This window comes from Caretta caretta, chromosome 6 (genome assembly GCF_965140235.1).
Source record: "Caretta caretta isolate rCarCar2 chromosome 6, rCarCar1.hap1, whole genome shotgun sequence".
In the NCBI taxonomy this organism is placed as follows: domain Eukaryota; kingdom Metazoa; phylum Chordata; order Testudines; family Cheloniidae; genus Caretta; species Caretta caretta.
Window position 1 is genome coordinate 23,371,562 of NC_134211.1, and position 21,500 is coordinate 23,393,061.

Here is a 21,500-nt window from a genome sequence, read left to right on the forward strand (position 1 = left end):
AACTTGCTCCTGGGATGGGTGCCTTTGCCAAGTTGGACTCGGGAGTGCTAATATAGGTTAGGGAGGGGTTACGTTAAGAGTATGTCTACCCTGCAGCTGAGAACATGCTTCCCAGCACAGGTAGACAGACACGCTAGTTCTGCTCAAACTAGCAAGCTAAAAATAGCAGCACAGCACAGGTTGCAGCTTGGGGTAGCTGCCTGAGGACAAACCCCCCCGGATCCCCAGGGTACATACTTGGGTGGCAAAGCATGAGCCACCACCCATGCTATCCCCCGGCTTTGCTGCTATTATACTTCAAGCAGAGATAGCACATGTCTGTCTACCCAGGATGCGAGGCACGCTCCCCGCTGCAGTGTAGACATACCTTTACGGGTTACACTTATGAACTGCAGCCTGATCCACTGTTGCAACTTCACTCTGGAAAAAGGGCAGGGTTAGAAGGTACAGTCGGGCCTCATTGAAGACAGAAGTGCTGCCTCCACAGGCTGGCACAACTTCAGCATCTGGTTCCTCTGTCAGTGGCTGCCAGGTCTCCCTTCTGGGGTCCCTGTTCATTGCAGAGAGAGAAGTGCAGATACGAGCTTTGGGCATGCCCTGCCCTTGGCCATTTCACAGACCCTGCTTAAGGGTCTGTGGTGCTGTTTGTCTGGCAGCGTTGCCACCAATTTCCCCCTGAAAGCTGCAGTACTGCTTCAACAGCACAGTTTTAAAAAAGGGAAATAAAGGAGAAAGCTGTGAGTTGTATCTGTGTCTGCTTCTGTCAGTGCCAGCCTAAGGCATCTCAAAGGATAGTCCTGCTTAGAGCACTGAGAAACTGAGTGTCCAGTCACCTGGCTGCATCTCCCAAGTGTATTCACTAGTATGAAATGGACGTGGGGGGCTGATATATCCAAGGCTCCCATTCCTTTTTAAAAATTGCTATATGTTGTTGTTGTTGTTATTATTTCTATTATAGTAACAGCCAGAGGCTGCATGGAGATCAGAGCCCCATTGTGCTAGGTGCTATAAAGGAACATACAAAGAACTTACAATCTAAGGGTATGTCTTCACTACCCGCCAGATTGGTGGGCAGCGATCGATCCAGCGGCGATTGATTTATTGCATCTAGTCTAGACGCGATAAATCGACCCCCGAGTGCTCTCCCATCAACTCCCGTACTCCAGCGCCGCGAGAGGTGCAGGCAGAGTCGACAGGGGAGTGGCATCAGTCGACTCACTGCCGTGGAGACACCACGGTAAGTCGATCTAAGTACGTCGACTTCAGCTACGTTATTCACGTAGCTGAAGTTGTGTAACTTAGATCGATCCTCCCACCCAGTGTAGACCAGGGCTAAGAAGACAAGAGGCAGAAACAAAGTAGGGGTGGAAGGATGCAGTTGAATACATACTCATTTTACGCCTATATTTGCCATGTTTTCAAATTATTGCTATCATTGGATTAAGGGATCCTCCACTGGTGTTGATCAGTCTACATCAGCAGATGATCTGGCCCAAGGTTCCAACTAGCTTGGCTTCCCCTGGAGCCATCATTAACAGGCTGGTTTCTTATAAGCACCAGAAATGGCTTTTAGGGAGAGATGTGAAGGTGTGCCCCAGCCTGTAACCAATCCCTTGGGAGTGACCCCGTTAGTGTGCCAGGCCCCAAGAACACATGCAGTTCCACAGGGGTTGGCCCCAAGACAGCAAAACTGGGTCTTCAGGCGCCAGCGAACCTGTCTCCCTCCATGGCTCCCTGCAATGAATCCTGTGGGAGCCTTGTACTGCGTTCCTTCAGCACACAATGCTCTCAGCATTTCCAGCGACCCCAGGCAGCCTTTTTAAAACATTAGTCACCTGATTCATATTGATTCTATCTGTCTCTCTCTCTTCTGTCCTTCATCCCAGGTGTGTGTCTGTCTCTCTCCAAAGGCAGCTCTTAACCTAGCCACGTGACACCTTTCTCCTTTGTTCTCCAGCTGGGGTCTTTGCTCTGCTTCCCTGCAGAGAGGTGGGGGAAAATCTCCTTCCTTTTGGCCATTGGTTGCTAGGTGTAAATGTCCTGTCCACTGGGGTTTCCATTATCTTTCCAGATCTTCCACTGATATCAGTCAGTTTCAACCAGTCCTTTAACGGACGCTTTCATGCCTCCCCAGACAGTTATGTGACATAACACCTTATGTGCCTCGCTCTGCCCCAAGAGCAGCTTTTCAACCCTTTACACTCCATGCAAAGCCACACAAAGCACAGAGGGAAACTGAGGCATGCATAAACATCATGAACATATGACCAAAATTCCCACTTCGTCACCACCCTATCAATTAGTTCAGGGAGGCTGCAAGGGAGAAAGCATGGATACGTTTGTTGGAGAAACTGACTGAGATGAACAATGCTGACGTGATTGGTGGAGCAGAGGAAGTGTGGTGGGAGAGTGACACAATAAGAGACTAGATTGGACAAATAGGTGGTGCTAAAGAGTCAGTTTCTTCAGGCTTTTCTAAAAATCACTTTCTGCCTCTCTCCCTCTTTGTCCTTCCTCTTCCTCCTCCTCGCACTGACAGTGAATGCTACCCCCAAAGGGATCCATCCCACCGCACTGTGAGCATCTCTTCATTCTCCCAACCCGTCTTTATGCCATCAGTGGCTCCCTTTCCCTATGGAATCCTTAGCAAGGCCATCAGAAGCCCTCCACTCACCTCAAGATCCTGCCTTGGGTTTTTGGGAGCTTTGCTTCTTACCCCCAATTCTGCCCAGGTTGCTAGGAGCTTGTCTCCTCCCTGCTACCCCATATCCTGCCTCCAGAATTAGGAGCTTCCTGTCTTCCCCTCTCTTCTCAGACCCTGCCTGTGGTGTCAGGCACACTCTCCATGTGTGTGCAGCTGTCCTTTCGAAAATCCTTAATGTCTGTGCATCTCCATCTCAGCTCTAGTGACAAGTACTCATCAACTGATATGCTTTAAATCAAACTTTCCATTCATATTTTGTGTGCACAATCCCTTTCTACTCAGTGCATCTGCTGGGCCTTTCCTTCCCATCCCACGCCTCTGCACATCATCACACTGAAAGTGCTTGTCTGACAGCCAACGGAAAGATCAGCATCTGCTAACATAAGCTAGGAATATGAGCTCCCAAGTTACTCCTCTCTGTGCATTCCTGCACTGGAGCTGTCATGCTTGCTGCACATGTTGGGCTGCCGGGCACATAAATACCTGATCTGGCCCAGGACAGTGACTGCTGGGCTTGCTTAAAGGATTGCTCATGAGCCCTGGATGGCAGACGAATGTGGAACTCAGGCACCTGGTGAAGTGACCTTTGGTTTGGTAGTGGCTGTGAGGTTGTGAGTGCTGGGTTCCTACATCTTAGTTTGATGGTGACTAGGGTAGCTGGTGAGTGTTGGACCATACAGACTCTGGTTTGCCATTGCAGGGTTGTTCTTGGTGGCTGGGCTGCTGCAGGTGGGTTTTTTTCCTCCTCAGAAAAATAGCAGTGGAACATTTTGCTTTGGGGCAAAAGAAGAAAACAGCACTTAAAAATGATAAGGTGGGAAGAGAAAGACAGGTCACATATTGGGTCAGTCGTCCTCAACAGTGTCACTTGGATTTGTGTCCTTTGTTCTGAACTCCTTATTGATGGTAATTGTGACGTGGTGATCACCGGTAACAACAGGATGCACAGAGGGGATAGCTGGCTTCTGGCATAGAGGGGCTAATTCTGCTGAGTGTTTTCAGAGAGTTGCACGTCCGCCACTTTGCCATGTATCATTGGGCAGCAGATAATCCCATGTACTGTATGAATAAATCCACTTGTTGTCAGCTCCCATCAGTGTCACATGCATGAAACCCTGATGCTATTTAAAGAGACATACTGTGCAAATGAGACTAAATGCCATGAGAGAACATGTTTACTGTCTGGCTTGTGATGGAGCACCACGTGTGTTGAACTTCCTGGTGTAACACAGCAGTTCTGAGCAGGGGCTACCATGAGCCAGATTAGATGAACTAAGAACCAACCCCAAACCAGACCTGTTCCCTTAAGAACTTTGGACTCACCCTATGAGAACAAACCAGTGGATCTCCTCTTAAAGTTTTGGAGCTGTGCTGAAACCGATAAGATTGTTTCACGTGAGGATTCTTGATGTTTCCATTTTCGCTGATTTCACATCCTTCAGATTTCTGTCATGCTGTCAGAGGTCTGGTCCTTCAGCAGCAACCTCCTGGGTACTTGACAGGGTTGTGTACTCACTTTGGGTCTGGTTGCTCAAGTGAGGATCCTAAATAGCACTCTGAAAGGGATGGAGTCTCAGCCCTTCAGCCAAGTCCCTCTGGATCCTCAGCCCTTCTGGGCTCCTGGGGAGCAAACAGACAACTTAGGATCAGGAAAATAAAAGAACGAAAAAAATATACAGTCCCAGGCGAGCTACTGGCCTCTCTTTCTTCAGAGAGGCCTTGGACAGGCCACAGTCTGTCTCAAAGTCTGCTGGCTCACCAGGAGAGGGACCTTTGCCTCAGGGGACTTGGGCCTTCTTTTAGGAAAGGGAGCAGGCTCTGCTCTCTGCCAGGCCTCTCCATGGCAACTGGGAAACTCCGCGCTTTGCTCTGCTCTTCTCCCAGAGCTGCCTGCTACTGGGCTAAGTGTACCCCCTCTTGAACTCGTCCTCCATTCTTGACATGACTTTCAGACGCAGCAGGGCAGGGCCACTCCAGCCCAGAGCAACTCCTTAACCGCTTCCTGCCTGGTGCGAGGTTTACAGAACCCTCTCACACATGCTCATTTTTCAGTTCAAATATCAAGCCCACCTTTGCACATGCATTCCTTTTTTTTCCCCCTTGGAAATGGGCTTATTTTCATTTAAGTGAAAAATTGGCAAGCGTGGCAATATGATTATTATTTATTATTTGGTACGTGATAGAATGGGCTTACTGTGACTTTGCAGCAAAATGAAAAAACCCTCAGATTTCCACTGATTTCAGTTTTTGTTGCAAATATTTCACGTACTTCTGTCCAGCACTTTCTTTTAGGGATTGCCAGTGCCAATTTTTATTTTTACTTAATTATCTTGTTGTTTACAGAATCGGTTTTAAACTTCAGGTGCTTTGAGGAAAGCATGAAACCCCAGTTAGTCTCCTCCTGACTGTGCAAAACTGTATAACGGGGGCAAGTAGATTTCTTTTAGACATCAGCTAATGGTCATTATGGGTCTGATCCAGAACCCATAACAGTTAATGGAAGTGTTTCCATTGACCACAGTTACCTTTGGATCTGGCCCTATATACACTGAAGCATGAGGTTAGTTGCTAATATGTAACTGCATGAATTAATCTTCATAAATAAGCTAGATCTTGAGATCTTTAATCAGTTTCTACATAGTCCTTATTCAGACAAACTGCCATTAAGTTGATAGGAGTTTGCATGGGTGATAGCCCAGGCCAAGTCAGGCCTTCGGGGTAAGGTGTGTAAATGATTAATCATTTAAGGCCAGATTCTGCCACCTCTGCTCCCTTTGAGTAGTACCTTATTGCTCAAGTGCTCCCATTGAAATCCTTGGGACTGCTTGTGTAGTATGATACTGCTCAGCATGAGTAAGGTCACCAGAATCAATTTGTCTCAATAATATCCTGCAGCAGTGAGTCCCACAGGCCAACTACATGTTGTATAAAAACACTCACTTTTTTCCATGTTAAGTGTGTTTCTTCTTTTAATTTTTAGTGTCCTGTAGTTTATCCTTGTATTGTGGGAAACAGGAGCACTAGACTAGCCTTTACTAGGCCCATCATTTTGTCCTAGTCTCGAGTGTAGCCTATTTTCACAAACTCTCCTCAGTCCCAAACCATGCTTATTTCCACTTGGGATGGAAGCAGAAATAACAACATGCCAGGAGGGTGGCTGTTCTCGTGTTCTTTCCAGTGTGCCCAGAATGAGGGCTTTCTAGAAGGCTTGGAACCATGCCTGGTACCATTCCAGTGCCTGGCACCACATGAAATCATTGACACCTCTGCAAAGGGGGTGTAAAACCCCACCACTTTGATTTGACAGCATTTTACACCCACTCTGTGCTCTCATTGCACAGGTGTCAATAACACCAACAGGTGCAAGGCAGTGGAGGATCTGGCCCCTTGTTACTGCAAGATTTCTAGCCCAAAGAGCTTCAGGTCAGCATCCAAAATGCTTGGATGCTGAACCAAAATTCTTAATCCTTTGAAGTTCACCACACAGCTGAACATCCCTGAACTCTGGGAAAGTTCAGATCTGGATTTGATCTTCCTGGCTTGTATCCATCACCAGTTACTCAGGGGCGATGCGGGGCACTGATAACTGTTTAATTGCCTTTAAAGTAAAGCAGGGTCAACACGAAAGAAAATTTCAGGCAAAACTCCAAACACCCCAAGTTTACGATGGTTAAGGGAAGTAGGGCAACCTGTAGCCTACCATCCTACCATGGCTTTATTCCCCCTCTCTCTCTCTTGCTGCTGTCTCAGGTCTGCATTTTACATGATATAGGACCCACTGGTATCAGTGGAGAAAAGAATAGGGGCTCACTTTTGTGGCATGATTTGGTCCACTTCTACTGCAAGAGAGGAGAATTGCCTTCCCCCCTTCCCCAGCATTCTAAGTGAAGGACTGTCAGCTGCAATTCACAGGGAAGTATAGCCGCTAAAGGTGACCGTGTAGCGTTTCAGAAGAGCTTGCAGAGAAGCTACCATCTCGTAACACTAGACAATCATCCAGCCCATTTAACAAACGCATGCAGCTCCACTTTCCGGGCAGGTGGTACAATCACAAATACCGGGCAGATGAATGTGAATGAAAAGCAATTCCTCTGTACTGTTTGGACAGATCCCACCCCTGGTTCCTGCTGGCTCCTGTCCCAGCCTCATAGCTACATTCGCGCACGGTGTCCTGTGAGTCAAGAGATGAGAGAGGGCAGTGCCTCTCATCGCCAAGAACTAGTCAGATGAGATGGGCTTAAACCCAGAGGGATGCGAGCCCCTCTGGGGGGTGAAGTAGAGATGGAGGGGGGCAAGTGAAGGTGTTACATTACTCCTGCTAAGGGTTACATGGCCCTCGTGCTGGTCTCCATTATTAGCCGAGTTACAGGAGCATGCTGACAGCTAATCAGCTTCCTGCATAGATCTTAAAAACCAGTAATTAGCACCTGTAAGGTCACAAGTCAGCAATGAAGCTCTATTGGCCTTGCACAGACTTTTGTAACCCCTCTCCCCAGCTTGGAGGATTTGGGGTGCTGCACAGGCATAGTCCTCTGCAAGGTGAGGGCACCCAGGTTGTGTCTGGGAGCCTCACATGGAACCCAGTGTTTGTGTGGTTATTTGTGATCTTCATTTACTACAGACTCCCTAAGCCTCTCTGGACAGACTATTCTAGGCTTGACCTGCTCTCTGGTAATTGCATCCATATTAAAGCAGACCCTCCCCCCGACAGGGCTCTTCCTTGCCCTGTCCTTGCCGGCTCAGAGCTGGGCAGTGATACATGAGTTTTGCTAGAGCAGTGATGTGCAAAAGTGATGCCAGTAGCTGGCAAAGATTAGGAGAAGAAGGTAAAGTTGTGCCCTATTTAAGGCCGGTTCTGTTTTGGTTTATTGCTCTTGTTTGCTAACTATGTGGATTGCTACTAGTCCCTTCTAATCCATGCATCAATAGAACCACTATTCAGAGCTACATGCTATGTCTCACCCACATTCAATCATTGTGGGAGTGGGAGAGTGGGGTCTGGGGGAGCCGCTCATTACTGCAGTGGTAAGTTGAGAATTGAATATGGTACATTGCAGCTCTGTGATGCCATGGAGTGGAGGAGGGGTAGGACTCTGCTGAAACAGTTCCAAGGGTAAGCTATATTTAGGCTGCTGGACAGAGATTGTGTCATTCTCTGTAGCTTCCTAGCACACACAGCCTTCAGAGCCTACTTCCATTACATAGGGGTCCTGACACAGACAATAATAAAAATATAATATTTTGCACTCATAAAGCATCTTTCATCAGATGATTGCAAAGTGCTCTGCAAAGGCAGGTAAGTTTTATTGTCCCCATTTTGCAGATGGAGAAGGTAAGGGACAGAGAGATCTTGTGACTTGCCTACCCTCACAAACCAAGTTGGTGGCAAACTCTGGAATGGAGCCTGAAAGTATTAATTCCCAGCCCCCCTGCTCTAACCAGTGGGCAGTGCTGCCTTGCAGAAATGGACTGCTGAGGCAGCAGTGTGATCCTGCACCAGATCATCATTCATTGTGTTGAAATACTGTGTAGTGTATCGAGCCTGGCGTTCACCACAGATTTGGAGTCCAAATGTAGATAAACCCAAATTCCCCCCTCAGAATTCAGATACCAGAAGGTTATTATGCATTTTCCTGCAAAAATAAACATGGGACGCTCCTTAGGCCTGCACCAAAACTGCTGAAGGTGGCACAAGCCAGGTTAAAGCCGAGCATAAAACGGTGGAGTAGCAAGTGAATTGTTGCTTTAATGTCTTATTTTCGCCTGTTTCAAGAAGACCAGCTAGTAATATAACTGAATTCTTTCCTCCAAGTGATATCGTCATAAATCTCTGCCTCTTCATGCCCCCGTCTGCTCACACTTTTGGAATAGTAACCAAACAGTACCTTGGGTGAGTGCTGCAATCCATCACTCGTTCATGCTGGATGTGTGGCCAGAGCTGCCACAACAGGGTTTTTTCCAAAGCAGTGAATCTCCCCTGTGATTAGATAACACAGGGCTTGTCAACTGCAAGGTGTATCATCCTTCACGGTCACGGGAGCCCCTAAAGGGAGAACTGTAAAGAAAGATAAGGCCAGCTGTTCAGTTCTGTAGCCAGTGCGGTGATCACACTTCTCATGAAATGCCTTGTCTCTCTTTCCACCCCCTGGTAACCTTTGTGGTTGGTGTGTCAGTCTCTCAGCTCTGGAGAGCTGGTGTGTTGAATGCCAGTGACTGAGCTCTGGGAACGTGCCGAGAAGTTGGGGGGCTTTTTTTATGCCTAGTGTTGGGGACTCAGCCCTGAGAAATGTATGTATGGAAAGGTCATTGTGCTTTTGTGCAGGTGTGTGTATGCACAGTGCTGGCATTGGAGCTATAGAATTGCAAAGAAAAGTTAGGTGAGTGCCCAGTGCCAAGGTGCCCAGTGCCAAGCTCTGGGGATGCTCCGCATGACCTTGTGAGCCGACGGTACAGTTATTTTCTCATCTCATTTGCTGTGGATGTTTGAGGTGTCTGAATCTTTGATCTTGCCTTCTCCTCCTATTAACGGTCCATCAGGTTGTAGTACTTTTTTCTTCTGCCCGGTGGAGTGTGCCCTCTGACCGGTCAGGTGCATGTCCTCTGCATTCCTCCAACCTCTGTTCTCTCCATTTATCTCCTCACCTGAGGGTGTGCCAGACCCTCATTCTGAGCCATCTGTGTGTCAAAGTGCAAGGGGATGTTTGCACTGTGGAGGCAAGAGGACACAATAATGCCCCATAGAAGAGCCCCGCTGCTCTGTGGATGTATTTTACAGCAGTGGCGTCCCCCACAGTGCTAGCAGAAGCAGGACACATGTTTGCAGTATTATTAGCTAGAGCTATTACTATTCATATCGCATTGTGATTCAAGAGTTGTCCATGAGTAGAAAATCCCTTTCGCCTCCTGCCCACCTCCCCAGCTAAAACATAGAATGGGGAATAAATTATGATGTTAGTGATGGACTCTGCCATGGACAGGTGGGTATGTGTTCAGGTTCATCAGGCAGTCATCAGAAGGGCTGGCAATTTGGTTACTGACTGTGACATCCCACCCTCCCTCCCTGGTCTGATCTGACCTTGGAGAGTGGGTGGAATGAATGCAGATAGGTTGACCTGCCATGGAGCATTAGTGGGATTTTGTATTCCAGTAGCGGTACGTCACTATCACTGTGGCAAGCCATGCCGTATTTGGGCAGCTCCTTTCTCCGAGGTGCTGACTTGAAGACAGAAGGGGGAATTGATTTCAGAGAAATCTTCCTAAATATGAATGAGTCTTAGGGGGTATTTTTTCCTTAAATGCATCCTTGTCAGGCCAAGAACTTGATGAGACCCCTCCAAATACCAACAGGTATCTTGTGAAATGAAGGACATTGGTTCTTTGTGGAAGGGGTCAGTGAACCGACTTCTTCACAGTAGTACAATAGCTGCATTTTTATGAGATTGCTGTAGGATAAAACTGCATACTGCAGATTTCTGTTGTCATGGATTGCTTCCTGCTTAGTGGTGGTGATGGGAAGATGATGTCTAGGAGTTATCACCACCAAGCAATGTGTGTCACTGAAGCTTGGTTCATAGGAGAGTTCTATGAGAATTGCAGTACCACACGTATACTTACACGCAAACAATGTGTTTATGTGTGTGTCTCTCTCTCTCGGAATGTCACTGATTCCATTGCAGCCTGCTAATATATCTCCCCGCACCCCAGCTATGAAATTGATATTTCCTGAGATCACAGGTGTGGAAGTGGATCTATCAAGTGGCTTCTGATTCTGCAGAGAAGAATAAACACCTTGAAAGAATCAGAAAGAGACTATCCCAGAGACACATGTACCTTTTCTTCCAATGTGAGAGAGGCTGAGAGTGTCACTGGTTTCTGTCTGGGAGACATGACCTCCTCACTAAGGCTTGAGAACTACAGTTTCCAAAGTGCCATGCAGAAAGCTCTACCTGTCTGTCAGGAGGAGAAGTTCTATGCTTAATGGTTGGTGGAAGAACATACTCAGCAAGTTAAGGGACACCAAGAAATAAAGCTGTGTGGGAAGAAGTTCCTGGGGGATTGTCAGGTTGCTAGGAGTTTGATGCTCTGGCACAGCATTGCAGTGTGTTTTGATTGTGAAGATGATGGCTGCAGGGCAACCAGTTACAGTATTTGGGGGGGAGGGGGGTACTCTAGCTAGAGTCCATCCTTCTTTTGGATGGTTGGCTAATCCTGCCCTGGTGGACTTTTGAAAACTGGTCTTGCACCTATATATATATTGCCTGGTTTTGCCTGCACACTGCCTGCCTTAGGCTATCTCTTCACGGCAGAGTTAACTAGAGTTAGCTACACTCACCACAAACACTCACTGTGGGCAGGGGTGAAAGTAACTCCGGACACTTACTGGTATGGGGTCGGGGCTGGCTCCAGTCCCCGGAAAGGGCGGGGCCTTGGGCAGAAGGGGCGGGGCTGGGGGGGTCAGCATCCCTCAGCCAGCCCTTCCAGGCCACCTGGCCCACGCCGACCAGGGCTCCAGTGGCGATTTAAAGGGCCCACGGCAGCAGCGTCTGGAGCCCCGGGCCCTTTTAAATTGCCGGCCTCGGGGCAGCTGCTCCCTTCCACTCCCTTCCTTGCCCGTTGGCGGCCGGGGTGGGGGAGCAAAAGGGGCAGGGACGGTAAAGCGCTGCCTGGTCCTTTGCCGCGGCAGCGTTTAACGGTGCTGTCCCTTCCCCCCACCCCCTCGGCAGCCCTGCCTGTATGGACCCTACCAGAAGGGCTAACAACGGGGGAGGCAAAAGGGGCAGGGACATTAAAGTGCCGTTCAGCAGTGCTTTACTGTGGGCTGCATACGGGCCGGTGCAGGTTCTTACCGGTACGCCGTACTGGCCCACTTTCACCCCTGGCTGTGGGTTCATTAACTCCTCTTCGGTTAGCCGATCTGGAGTGAGAGCGGTCACGCTGCAATATAACTCTCGAGCAACACAGAGTGATTGTATTAGCAGCACAGGGTTTTGATGAGTTATGCTGACTTGAGCTGCAGCTTGTACTCCCAAGGGGCCAACCAACTCGATTTAAAAGCACCATCACATTTGAGTTGAGGTTTGTGTGTATGGTCAGGACTCAAGTTGGGGGCCACACTCAATTTATAACTACAGTTAACTCTGCATTGAAGACAAGTCCTCCAAGTAGCCATGTTTTGGATGGGTCGAGGATTGAGAGAAAGGATGGTCTTGTGATTAAGACACTGGACTGGGTCTCCAGAAGTGGTCAGTTCCTGGGTCTGCCATAGACTTCTTGTGTAACACTGGGCAAATCCTTTGCCCTTTCTGTGTCTCACCTCACCTGCTGCAAAATGATAGTACTTCCTTTCTCCCACTGTTTGCCCGTCTTCTCTGTTTAGACTGTAATCTCTGTGGGCCCTGACTCTCTCCTACTATGTGTATGTACAATGCCTAGCACAATGGGCCCATCCAAGGCCCACTGAAGTCAGTTGTAGTTGAGATTGTGGGTTAGACGTTCAGTCATCTGAGAGTCATGGCATGAGCATAGGACTGTGAGCCAGGAACCGCCTGCATTCTGTGCCAGGTTCTGCAAGTGCCTACCTGTGTCGGATTGGACATGCCATTTAGTCCTCTGCCTCAGTTTCCCGATGAGCGAAATAGGGATAGTATTATTTGCCAACTTTTATAGGGGAGGGGATGGTGAGGATGAATTCATGTTTTCTGAAATGCAGTATAAATGCTAAGTATTATTATTATAGTTTCTGCTTGTTTGCTCGTTGGAGCATGAAAGGGAGGGTCAGAAGGGGTGGGAAATGGGTAAGAGGGGACAATGTGTGTTATGATTTCTAATGTAACCTAAGACATGTCTTCTAACCTTTGCTTCTGTTTCTCTTTTCTCTTCCAGGTGGAGCGGGAAATAGCCATCCTGAAGTTGATAGAACACCCCCATGTTTTAAAGCTGCATGACGTTTATGAAAATAAAAAATATTTGTAGGTATTATTGGCTTTTGCCAGGGAGTAAGAAGGGAAATGGAAGGGAAGGATTTTGCGGGGAGAAATGTTTGGAGACAGCATAACAGTGCAAAGAGACTGGAATAGGATTTGAGGTCACTCTAAACTTTGCTGCCCATATGGTGCCTGCTATCAGCACTTGACTGAGAAAGGAATGGTTTTCATTGACTTGGTTTCCTTGTTCCCCCTTTTCTTCTGTTTTTCCCCCTTTCCTGTCTTAAAAAAAAATTTAAAGTACAAACAAGCCTTTTTCTATAATATTTAGCTGATATAGAGGGACAAAATCCAGGTTTGTAGACTCCAAATTTGACCCGCCTCAAAACTGTTATAATCTGGTGAATAAAATCCTCCAGATTCTCAATATTTTAAACTAAACCCTCAGCACTTTCACCAAGAAAATTAATTTTTAAAATATCCAAACAATAATAGCTATTGTTTTTGTAGGGCCTACATGTCTACACCCATCAGTGATATTGGTCCACAGACAGAATTATTTTAGCTTGACAAAGTACCAGATAGTTTGAAATTGTTGTCAAACAAACAAGACACATTAATCTTGGCTCAACTGAAAAAAAAATCAATGTTTTCCAAATGGAAAAGGGCAAATCCAGAAGGTAGTTAAATGTGATTTCCAGGTTTTTAACAGGGTATTGCAAGCAAGGGGAGAGTGTTTAAAACTATTTTTGAAAATCACATTCCAGCAGTGACCCCCCTTAATGTCACAGCAGTATAAGGGTGTAATCACTGAACCAAGGAATGTGTGTTGAATGGATGTAATAATCCCATATCGACCATACGACCAAGCTTGTTACTGGAGCAATGAATTCCTATTCCAAGAAGTGAGGCCTCGGCATTCAAGGGTTAGTTTAATAGAGCTGGCAGTAATTTCTTTTGGATTCCGAAGCCTTCTCTGGAACAGAGCCTGCCCAGGGTGGTGAACAATGGCCACCAGATGGCTTGTCACAGGTGCTGGGTGGAGCTGGTTCCCATGTATCTTTAGCTACATGCTGTGGGCCAGATCCTTAGCTGGTATAAGTGGGCATGACTCCACTGAAGTCCAGTTTGCACCAGCTGAGGACGTAGCCCCAAGTGTCGTGGCAAGCCAGCCTTCTTTGCAAGGGAGGGGTGGTAAAGGGAGTGTGGGCTGACAGACAGGAATAAAATTTCTATAGCCAATGCATTCTGATTTAATTGAGGAAAAAGAGACACTGGTAATAGGCAGGGACCCAATCTTGCTCCTGTTGAAGTCAATGGGAAGACTCTAGTTTATTTCAGTGAAGGGTGGGATCAGACCTCACGCTTCCTACTGGCTGAGCGAAAAGGAGTCTTTTTCATGTGTGAGCCCTTTTTTCTTATATCTCCAACCTGTCCATTGATGGGCTGTGTGCATTTGGGTGATTGATACAATGTACAAATGCCTGGAAAACAAAGGCCAAACTGAATAGTGCAGGGTGGAGTTCGGATTAAAATATCATTATTTTTGCAGCATTGACAGTCGTGCATCTCTTTTCTCTTAGATAAAGATGCCTTGAACAAATGGTCTCTGCACATGTGTGCAAATATCTGCTGAAGTAGGTTGCGTTTTTACCCAGTCCTGGACAATGGGATTATTTTACTGCATGGAGGATGGTGCTGTTTAATGGTTAGAGTGTGGAATTCATGCTCTACTTCGAGTAGTGTCCCTATGGGTGCTCCACTGTAGTGTGCTTGCGTCCCTACACTGCTGATCCGAGAACTTCCGTAGCTGTGTCCGTTAGGCCAGCACATCCGCTGTCTCTCCTCATGCCCTGCCCCGAGGCTAGCCAGCGAGTGCAGGCTAACCCTCCTCAGTTCCTTCTCAACTGCCCCGGCTAGAGACGGAGCTATTTGCAGTCCGTGACAACCATTACTCTCGCTTTACGTTTCTATAGCCAGTTAGTCTCCTGGTACGTAGCTGTAATTGTAGTTTTCTTCTTCTTTCCCATTTTTTTCCCTGAAAAAATAATTTAAAAAAAGAGACTTTATTTTTTGCCACTTTTTCTCATTGGGGACCCTCCCCCCAACATGATATGCCCAGTTCACTGGGCTTCAAGAAGCTCCTCTCCTGCAAAGAGGCGATCCCTGTCACAGACAAGCGCTCCCGGTGCATTCGCTGCCTCAGGGAAGGCCACATTCCACAAAAGTGTGGTCTCTGCCAGCAACTCAGGCCCTGGTCTCGTAAGGACAGGGAGTTGAGGCAGAAGATCATCTTCATGGAGGCAGCCCTCCGACCAGTGGTGAGCTGGAGCCGGTTCACACCGGTTCGCATGAACCGGTTGTTAAATTTTGAACCAGTTTTAGAACCGGTTGTTAAAAATCGTTACGGCTCCCTGAGCTCCCAGCCGGGGAGGCTCCTCCTGCCCCTCCCCCGCCTTCCCCCCTCTCACGTGCCTCACCGCCGACGCTCTGGAGCGCTCCTGGGCAGCTCGGCAGCTCCTGCTGCCTTGAGCCGCATGGTAAGGGGGTGGGGCTGCGAGCTCCAGCGGGCCACATGGCATCCATACACGCTGCCCCGAGCGGCCGGGGCTGGGAGGAGGGGTTGGATAAGGGGCAGGGAGGGGGTGGAGGTTCTGGGGGTGCGGTCAGGGAACGGGGGGATGGGGGTAGGCGTGGGAGTTCCGGGGGGTCTGTCGGGCAGGGCCGGTGCAACCTACTAGGCGCATTAGGCGGCTGCCTAGGGCGCCAAGTGGTTGGGGGAACCAAAAAGCGGTGCCTCCCCACGTTTTTTTAAACAGCGGAGCACAAGGCTGCCGCTGCTCCCCGGCTCCAGAGGGGCCGCCCATGGTGCGGCCAGTCCCTCCCCCCAGGGGAGCAGCTGGCGGCGGAGCGGGGAACGGGAGGGTCTAGCCCTAGCAGCTGTGCCTTCTTCCCGGCACCGCTGGGTGTCTACTCCGCCTGCAAGGTACCTAGCTGGGCCGCGGGGAGCCGCACGGGCCCACGGAGCGCCGCTGGGTGGGCAGGTCCAGTGCCTGGCCTGGGGAATGGTGTATGTGGGAGCAACCTGGGCACCTCTCCCCCAGCCAGTGCCACCCCCTCCAACACCCACCGACCAGCTACCTTCTCCCCTGTGCACCCCCGGCCCCAACAACCCACCCTGTCCTGCCACTTTTGCCTCTGGGCAACCTCTACCCGGCAACCCCCCCTGCAAGCCACGGTCACCTTCACCCCTGCATCAACCTCGGGACCCCTCCCCCATCTGCCATCTCCCTCCTGCCCACTCCTCCCTTGTGCAAACCCCTCCCTGCCACCTTCACCCCACTGCAATAACCCCAGGCACATACACACCCCCATCTGCCAGCCCCTTGCAACAACCCCCTCCTGCCCACTTCTCCCTTGTGCCACTCCCTCCCTGCCACTGCATCCCCTGCAACAAGCCCCTTTTGCCTCTGTGCAATCTCTTCCCTGCCACTACACCCCCACCACCTCCACCTCTTGGCACATCCCTTAAATCAGAACTTTTTATAGGGAACTGGTTGTTAAGATTTTGGCAGCTCATCACTGCCTCTGACCCTTTCCAGACCTGCACCAAGAGCTACCTGGCAGGCATGAGTCTTCCCCACAGGCCTCAACATCCAAAGTCTGTGGGTTGAAGAAACCAGCCGCTGAGCCCTCTCAAAAGTCCCCACAGTGAGCCCCGAGCTAGCCGTAAATGATCTCTGGCATGCTCGGTGTCCTCGGTACCAGTGGCACCAAGATAATCCCATCCCAGTACCCAAGGCTCATGAAGATCTACAGCTGCAGATGCCAGTGATGCACCTACGGATCCGATGGACACAGGCATCGAGTCAGCGGCACCAGGGGACAAGAACAGGAGTTAGCACTCCTCTAAGAAGATGTTGCTGGTATACAATACTCCATTGGTACCATCATCGATGCCCCATGCTGCACCAGAGAGACCGGTGTGACCTAGATCTCCGTCCTTCCCGGTACTGCCAGTGGCACTGAGGGATCTCCATATAGCTGACACACTGGAGTCTCCTTTTCTCAGTACCAAGACCTCTGCACTGAGTCTTCATCTGGCACAGGAGTCTTCCCCACTGCACTGTCCTGCCATGTTCCCCCGTTCTCTCAGACTCAGACAGCAAACCAGAGAAGGCAGTATTGCAGTACCCCCTACCCCAGGCTCCCTGTGGTTCCCAATACCAACAGAGTGCCTGAGCATATCCTCAGATGGCCCCACCACCACCATCTTGGTACAGTTAACCACGGGCACCACAACTGGGCTCTATGTCACCACCATTACAGTGGCCATACTGGACCTCTTGAGCTTCTAGCCCCACTCAAGAACCCTCGAGACGCACCCCGTCAGCTGTGGCATCCAGAGCTTCTGAACCTCCAGAAGAATTCGTGGTGGAACCAGAGGGCAGCACTGAGGAAGAGGTGACTATATCTTCCTCCTCCTAAGATGAGGCTGTTATGCCTCCACTGCCTTCTCTGGCTGATGATTTTCTTTTCTTCCAGGACCCAGTGAAGAGAGTGGCAGACACTCTTCATATACCACTAGAAGAAGTCAAGGACACCCATCACAAACTCCTTGACATACTCCATTCATCCTTGTCCTCAAAAATTGCCCTCCCTATTAATGAGGCTCTCCTGGACCCCACAAAAACCATATGGCAGACCCCAGGATCAGTGGCACCTACCTGCAAGCAGGCAGAAAAAAAATATTATGTCTCATTAAGGGAGACAGAATTCCTCTTCTCCCACCCTCTACCCAACTCCGTCGTGGGAGACACTGTTAATTCTCATGGCCATCAACATCAGATGAGGTCTACTCCCTACAATAGGGACTGGAAGTGTTTGGACCTTTTTGGCCTCGGCCACGTTACAGTTTTGAATTGCCAATTTCCAAGCACTATTGGTGAAATACGACTACAGAAACTATTCAAAACTGGACAATTTTATTGAACCGCTGCCTGAGTCATATCATGACCAATTTAAAGCCATTATTCAAGAGGGACAGTTAGTGACCAAGGTAGTGCTATGATCTGCCGTCAGTGCAGCCAACACAGTAGCCAGGTCCATCTCCACAGCGGTGGCTATATCTGTCAGGCTGCAGTTCACATTGAAGACCTTCCCTTTGAAGTCACTAAGCTCTTCACGGAGAAGATGGACGCCTCTCTTCACACACTAAAGGATTCTAGGGCCACTCTCTGCTCACTGGGCATCTACATGCCAGGACAAAAGAGGAAATATAGTCCACAGCCTCAGCAGAAACCACGCACGTCCCAATACCCAACTTAGTGCTACTACTGAGGAAGAAAACTAAGTTCCCGAGGCATAAACCATCTGGCCCACAATCTTCCACATGCTAGCCATCCACTTCCAAGCACCAATTTTGATATGTTGATCAAAGCATCGATAGACCACTCCCCCCAAACACTACAGCTGATCACCACTATCCGCTGATTTGGCTACCATCTGGCAATGTTCCGCAGCACCTGGGAACGTATAACATCGGACCAATGAGGCTTACAGATCTATCCATTTTACCTCCCTACCCCCTCTACAACACCTTTCCCTGTCCCTCTTCAGGGACCCTTTTCATGAGAGTTTACTATCACAAGAGGTAGATTGTCTCCTCCAGTTAGGAGCCATAGAACCAGTAGCTCAACATCTACGAGGCAAAGGGTTCTACTCTCACTATTTCCTAATACCCAAGAGGAAGGGAGATTGGAGAGCTATACTAGACCTTAGTGCACTCAACAAGTTTGTCAAAGTTCAAAATTCAAGATGATCACTCTAGCAATGATCATTCCAGCATTGGAACAGGGAGAATGGTTTTCAGCCCTCAACCTTCTGGACGCCTACTTCCATATCTCAATCCTACCGTCTCACAGACGATTTCTCAGATTTACCCTAGGACAAGACCACTACCTGTACAGAGTACTCCCCTTCGGGCTATCATCTGCCCTGATGTATTCTCTGAGGTTCCCTCAGCAGTGGCCGTGCACTTGCACTCCCAAGTGCAAATCATGATTTACCCCTATCTGGAGGATTGTCTCTTCAGAGCCCAGTCTCTCCATGAGGCCCACCGAATCTGCAATAGACTTTTTCCCAGAACTGGGGCTACAGATCAGCGCCCAGAAAACAACCCTCGTTCCAGCGCAACACCTGGAATTCAAAGGCGCCGACCTCGACTCATTACAGGCCAGAGCTCTCTTACCTCAACACAGATTCCTCTCCTTGGCCATACTCATTGAGACCATTCAAAACAGCCCACAAATATCAGCTTGACACTGCCTCCAACTCTTGGAGCATATGGTAGCGGACACAGTGGTAATACCACATGCCAGGCTTCACATTCCATGCCTCCAGATGTGGTTCATCTCAGTTTACAGACCAGAGACACACTAGACAAACCCCTGTCACTACCCACAAGGATCAAAAACTCCTTAGACTGGTAGAAGGACTCAGCCAATATTTGCAAATGGATCCCCTTCTCGCAACCTCCTCCCCTCCATCGTTGCTTCTCACCACCAGTGCATCGCGCATAGGATGGGATATGCATCTAAACAGCCTCACGATACAAGGCAGGTGGTCATCCATGGAGATATCCTTTCACATCAACCTCCTCGAGCTCAGGGCAGTCAGGAATGCCTGTGCCCATTTCCTCCTGCTGATCAAAGGATTACACATGAGAGTGCTAACAGGCAACACAGCGTGTATGTACTACATAAATCAACAGGGGGAATCCAGGTTGCCCTCCCTCTGTGTGGAAACGATGAGACTATGGAACTGGTGTATCTCTCACGACATCGGACTGTCCACGGCTTACCTCCCGGGCACACAAAACTCCATAGCGGACCGGCTCAGTCACAAATTCCCACCTGACCATGAGTGGGGGATAAACCCAGCAATACTTCATGACCAGTTCAGGAGGTGAGGGACACCGATCACAGACCTGTTTGCCACTCAACTGAACAGGAAATGTTCACACTACTACTATGGAGCAGAGGTAGGGCAACATTCCCTGGGCGATGCTTTCCACTTCCCCTGGGACAGGGGCATCCTCTATGCCTTTCCTCCCTTTTCCCTACTGTCGAAAGTCCTATTGAAAATAAAAAGAGAAGGCGCACACGTCATACTGATCACTCCCACTTGGCTGAGGCAGACCTAGTACCCTTACCTGTCACAGGTCGCGATATGCCTGCCAATCTCTCTCCAATCCACTCTGTATCTCCTCTTGCAGAACAGAGGATGCACCCTACATCTGAACCTGGGGATTCTTCGCCTCAAGGTGTGCCTGCTTCATGGTTTCAACACCAAGAGAACTCCTGCTCGAGGGAGGTACAAGAGAGAGTACTACACAGGAGAAAGTCCTCGACACCTGCGAAAATGGCCCAGGTTCCAGTTTGGTGTACTTCCCAACAAACTCCCCAACATGCACGGCTCTTCCACAGATCTTAGGCTATGTACTGACCCTAAAAAGATCTTGACTATCTCTCAACTTTCTGAGTGCACCTGGCAGCCATAGCAGCCTTCCACCAGCCAGTAGAGGGATACTCAGTTGTCATACCCAACCACTAAAAGATTTCTTCAGGATACAGTAAATCTTTTCCCACAACTCCGGCACCCTAACCCCATGTGTGACCTAAACCTGGCATCGAAAAGACTGACTAGGCCTCCCTTTGAACCCCTGGCCACCTGTTCATTTACATATCTCTCTATGAAAACAGCCTTCCTGATAGCAATCACCTCGGCTAGGAGAATAGGAAAATAGCCACTCTGATGGCACATCACCTCTACACGGTATTCTTTCAGACAAGGTTATGCTCAGGCCACATCCAAAATTCATACCTAAGGTAACCTCCCTGTTTCACATGAACCAATTGATTCACCTTCCAACCTTCTACCCAAGCCTCACCGAGACAACAGGGAGGCTATATTATGCATGCTAGATGTCAGGAGAGCCCTAGCCTTCTATCTGGATAGGATGAAGGTTTTCAGGAAGTCCCCAGGGCTTTTCCTCTCCCTTGCAGAAAGATCCAAGGGCTCAGCAATATCAGCCCAGAGACTCTCCAAGTGGGTCTCGAACTGCATCAGACAGTGTTACCAAGTTCACAATAGGACCACTCCAGATACTATCCATACACACTCCACAAGGTCGATCTCCTCATCCCTCACTTTCTTCAAGAATGTCCCTATCTCAGAAATCTGTAGAGCAGTGACATGGGCGTCAGTCCACACCTTCGCAGAACATTATGCAATCACTGGGGACTCCACCTCTGATACCATCTTCAGCTCCACAGTGCTGTCATCTGTAACTGACCCAACTCTGAAGTCCCAGCCCTCATGTGGTGGGTACTGCTCGGGAGTCACCTAAAGTGGAGCATGAATAGGGACACTACTCAAAGAAAAAGAAGTTACTCACTTTGTGCAGTAACGATGGTTCTTCGACATGTGTACCTATGGGTGCTTCACAATCCACCCTCCTCCCCTCTACTTCCGAGCTCTTGCCAATGACTGTGGTAGAGAAGGAACTGCAGGGGGTTAGCCTGCATGTGGTGGCTGGCCTCGTGGCAGGGCACAAGGAGAGACAGCACACGTGTGGGCTTAACAGACACTGCTAGCAAAGTTCTCCAATTGGCAGTGCAGGGATACAAGCATGCCTACAGTGGACCACTCATAGCGACCACATCTTGAGGAACCACTGTGACTGCACCAAGCAAGTACCTTCCCCAAAACTTTCAAAAATAACTAGTGCCTTTTTGTGCCCATTTTAAGTCACATGAAAAGGGCATGATTTTCAGAAACTGTGAACACCCTCCCTCTAAAAACCAGGCCCC

General features: G+C 49.0%; 1 protein-coding gene across 17 annotated transcripts in view; it reads left to right on the top strand.

The window, feature by feature from the left end:
- The window catches only part of BRSK2 (BR serine/threonine kinase 2), a 426,862-nt gene that overhangs the window by 273,890 nt on the left and 131,472 nt on the right, over positions 1–21,500 (top strand). For all 17 annotated transcript variants that reach the window (XM_075129314.1, XM_075129315.1, XM_075129316.1 and 14 more), the window contains one exon: positions 12,587–12,672. In XM_075129314.1, the coding sequence (XP_074985415.1) occupies positions 12,587–12,672 (86 nt within the window). The remainder of the gene's footprint in view (positions 1–12,586; positions 12,673–21,500) is intronic.